The sequence below is a fragment of the Oratosquilla oratoria genome, chromosome 16 (genome assembly GCF_046742065.1).
Source record: "Oratosquilla oratoria isolate Oo_2021 chromosome 16, ASM4674206v1, whole genome shotgun sequence".
Classification (NCBI taxonomy): domain Eukaryota; kingdom Metazoa; phylum Arthropoda; class Malacostraca; order Stomatopoda; family Squillidae; genus Oratosquilla; species Oratosquilla oratoria.
This window is the reverse complement of record NC_134792.1, coordinates 42,821,168-42,825,571: the sequence shown is the minus strand read 5'-3', so window position 1 is coordinate 42,825,571 and position 4,404 is coordinate 42,821,168. Positions and strand designations below refer to the sequence as shown.

Sequence of the window (4,404 nt, the reverse complement as noted above, 5' to 3'; positions counted from 1 at the left end):
GAAAGTGGTGTAGGGAAATTCCAGGACGGAGCAGATCCCAACATCACGCTCTCCAACAATTTGTCTTTACACTTGTTGATATATATATATATATATATATATATATATATATATATATATATATATATATATATATATATACTGTATATATGTATCCTTGTAAGCATCTCCGGGCCATATGGCTTGTGGACGATTCTTGCTGCAGTCTGATGATTTCATCCAGGTACAGAGAGAAGGGTTGATATATAGTCGTACCAAAATGTCGTAATGTACGAAGACTTCGTTCAATGATAAATTTTAAGTTCTTTTTTTATAATCTACGCGCATTAATTAAATAGACTATAAAGCGAGACTGGCTAAATATGAACATCGAACACAAAGAGATTTCTCACACGTATACGTATAGTAAGACAAACGTCTTTCACAAAAGCAAAGCACATTACTAAGAATCCCCTTGCATGAACGCTCAAGAACAATTAACTGAATAGAATCACTTAACGTCACTTAAGAGTTCATACGGAAATGGTGTAATACACACAAGTCGTGTTAAAAAGTCTTGTTTTTCATTAAGTAAATCTAGCGTTTGTAGATCAATATCTTGTATCCATTTTCTATACAATATTCGCCTCATACCGTAAAGAATTCCCTTGTATGAAAAACATAAGAATATATAGAAAATAATCGGCAAGAGATGTTGGTACTCATGTAAAATCTTTGTTGATGCTTCATTAAGGGCATCCACTACGCACTGAGTGAACTTTTGGTATAAAAATTCTGTACATATTTTAATCTGTACAGAGTAGAGCTACGCAGAATTACAACTGTTCTCCCGTTGTCTAAATAAGACACTCTCATTATTATTATTATGCTTATCTTCCGTGACCAGCTTTGAGAATTTATTGTAGTACAGATTTCCTTTATTCTGTTTTGTCCACTTGAAAATTATAATCCATTAGAATAAGGACACTAAAAACTAGCAAGTGACATAATTGTGAAAAAAAAAAAATCGTTTGGATATAAATTCTGCTCAATTCGTGTGTGAGCCGCTTGAAATCTCAAGACATTACTTTATTTATTTACTTAAAGTTCGATCTTGTTTCAGCTAACTAGCATCCTAACTGAAGCCACATTGTATCTAATATATGCCCTTGGTGAAGCCTCGTTCTTACTGACCGTGAGCTCTGGACTAGGATCATGACATGCAGAGATTTCAACTAGGAGACTTCAACTGTGATCAATTGAATGGGCGTGCGCACACGAACAAGTTACCAGGAAATCTCGATTGGTTGCTGACTCAGACCAGTTCTACGGAAATGGTCAGTCTTGAGCGTCTTCGCGCAATCAGCGACAATATTTACATTACCAATACTTTCATCACTGACGACTAAAACATCAATTGTGTTTTCAGTATTAATCCAAGATCATTTAGATTTCCCCCCAGGATCTTCAGTATCATTTAACATGGTCAATATACTTGATAAGATATTTGATATATCGTCGACGAAAACTAGGTGTTGTAGCCCTTTCAACTCACCCTTGAGGTCCTAGAAACCCCTGAGGGCCACTGGGCCGGATAATCCCTATCCCTGCTGGAGTCCGCGGCGGTCGCTGTCAGAGACGACCACAAGAGCCGACGGTGGGAGAGTCTTCCTGGAAGGACACCCTACGCAACACCCGAAGACCTCTTGCCTTGGTGCAACGCACAGAACCCGAAGGTCTTTCGTAACCAGAGGAATCTCTTCGCGAGACGAAGACGCCAGGGTGGTCAGCGAACCAACTGAGCCGTATCAGCCACAAGCTTTCTTCGACTTCCTCAAGGACGCAGGACCGATGCGGGCCAAATAACCAATTACAAAGTGCCGTGGGACCCGAAGGGACCCAGCAGAACTCACGCCGCCGCACATCCTCAAGTACCGCGGAAACCACACGCCGCAAAAGTATACAGTACTTCGTTATATTTTTTTCTTTTCCTTTTCCCCGTCAATCAAAAAATTCTGAAAACAAAGAAACCAAGAAGCCTTACCTTCGAGATCCGAGGAACGGAGGCCACGGGTTGTCTCCACACCGTCGCATGGGGGACCCTGGGGTAGGACCAGGAGGGTATCCCAGGGGAGGAGGAGGCAAGGGAGGCCCATGAGGCGGGCCCACATGAAGAGGCATGGGAGGCATAGGAGGCACGGGACCCGGGGGCGGTGCTACCCCGTGGGGCATGATGCCGGGCCCGTGTGCCCGTGGTCCAGGCCCCGGCCCAGGTCCAGGACCGTGTCCGGAGGGTAAGGTCGAATATGGAGGAGGAACGTGGGAGTTCAGAATGTCCGGGAGGTGATCTGGAGGTCCTGAGTGAGGCGGGGGCCCATCCACGCCCGTTTCGCCGAACTGAGACGTGGGCGGGGCAGGTCCCGACGCGGGTGGGGGAGGCGCCCCTGACCTTTGGGCCCGCCGCTCCCTCCGCCGTTCCCTGCGTTCTCTCCTTCGCTCCCGATCTCCCCTTCTGCCCCCTCCTCGGTCTTCTGCCGCCACTGCCGCCGCCACCGCAGCCACCTCCATCTGTGTGTCGGCGGCGGCGCGGTGGCTGGGGGCTGCAGCCGACTCGGGTATGTTTCTCATAGGATGAGGTTGTGGGAGCTGATGCGGCGGCTGTGGCCTATGGACGTGGCCGCTAACGCCACCAACACCGCCGCCGCCGCCGCCACCACCGCCGTTCTCGTGGCCGCTGCCGCCGTTGTTCTCGAGCGCGGCGGCTGTGTGGTGTTGCTGTTGTTGCAGAGCCGCCACCGCCGCCACATGCCTGTGCCTGACGACTGCAGCGGCTCCCTGGACGCTCCGCTGGCTCAGACTGTCGTTTCCACTGTGAACACTGGGCGTAGGCGTAGGCACGATCCGTACACTGGACACTTTGGTGAGGGCACTTACGGCCGCCTGCTGCTGCGTTGTCGTGGTCACCCCGCTCGAACACACCATCACACTCGACACTCCACCACCACCTGCGGGCCTCGCACTGCCTAGCGACGAAACACCACTAGTATTAGCCCCATGAACAACACCACCACCCAGTCTGACCCCACTACTGGGGGCTCTGCTGGGCAGCGTTGGAGCACCGTGTAAAGATTTTCCTTGGGCGAGCACATCCCCGCTGTGCGATACGTTGACCGTGGTGCCACACCCCTCCTCCACCATCGTCTCTCGCACACTGAACAGCGAACCCCCGCCCGACCCATTTACTCCCGCGCCGCATTCCGTTTTCTGTGAGCAGCCGGAGTTGCTTCCCACTTTCTCGTGACGCGGGGTGCCGCAGGGCCCACTTCTGGGGCCCGCACCGATGCTGCCGCCTCCTCCGCCTCCTCCTACTCCTTCGCTGTCTCCTCCTTCTCCTCCCCCTCCTCCTCCTCCTCCTCCTCCTCCCCCTCCTGCGGCATTAGCCAAGTTTTTCGAAAGAATTTGGTGAGAGTTGGCGTTGTTGGCAGCGCTAGGCACTACCTTGTGCGGGCAAACTTTGTCTTTGAAATCGTCGGGGACTTCTATCACTCGGATACTCCCGCTGTAGCGGCGCAAGGACCCCGTCGACGCCGCCGTCGGGTTACGGAAGGGCACCTTGGAGGAGGTGTTGAGGGAATGAGTAGCACCGGAGATCGTGGGGAGGGAGGCGGGTTGCGGCTTCCCCAAGGATAAGGCTCGGCTACGGAAGAGCTGGTCTTCCCCATTGGGGAGAGTTCGAATGTGGACACTCACCACAGGCTTCCGCGACCCTGGGGAGGTAATCTCTGCACCTAAGGATTCCAGATCGAAGCCCACGTTATCGAAGCCTCCAGAGGATCTTGTGCGGGGCTGCAGCGCCTGCAGGAGGGCCGGGTCAAGGCTCTGAGGACTCCCTTGGAGGACATCCTTGACCCTGGAGTCCTCGGGGGAGAGGAGGTGGATCCGGGACGTCCTCCGGGACTCCTCGAGGCGGGTTCCTGAAGACATTCTTCTCACCATCGGGAGCCTACGTCAGCGTCCAGGTCCTCACCCATCTGAAGAGGAAGAATAACGAATTTGAGTTTATCTACCGTGACAGGATCGCGCATCGTCTACATACATACGTACGTACATAAATACATACATACATACATACATACATACATACATCCATACATACATACATTTTTTCAGCAATGTTGATATACCCAATAAACCGTATATTATCATTATCATTATTATTAATTATTATCATTATTATTATCATTATTATTATTATTATTATTATTATTATTATTATTATTATTATTATTATCACTATTATTACATACGTACATAAATACATACATACAAACATACATACATACATATATACATACATACATACATACATACATACATACAAACGTACATACATTAGGGAAAGACGTAACATATCTATAATCTATG

At 49.4% G+C, this 4,404-nt stretch overlaps 1 protein-coding gene across 1 annotated transcript in view; it reads right to left on the bottom strand.

Moving 5' to 3' along the window:
* The window catches only part of LOC143033933 (uncharacterized), a 380,598-nt gene extending 376,581 nt beyond the window's left edge, over nt 1-4,017 (bottom strand). The window contains exon 1 of the mRNA XM_076199609.1: nt 2,024-4,017. Coding sequence (XP_076055724.1) covers nt 2,024-3,975 — 1,952 coding nt within the window. The 5' untranslated portion in view covers nt 3,976-4,017. The remainder of the gene's footprint in view (nt 1-2,023) is intronic.
* Nucleotides 4,018-4,404: the final 387 nt, after the last annotated feature.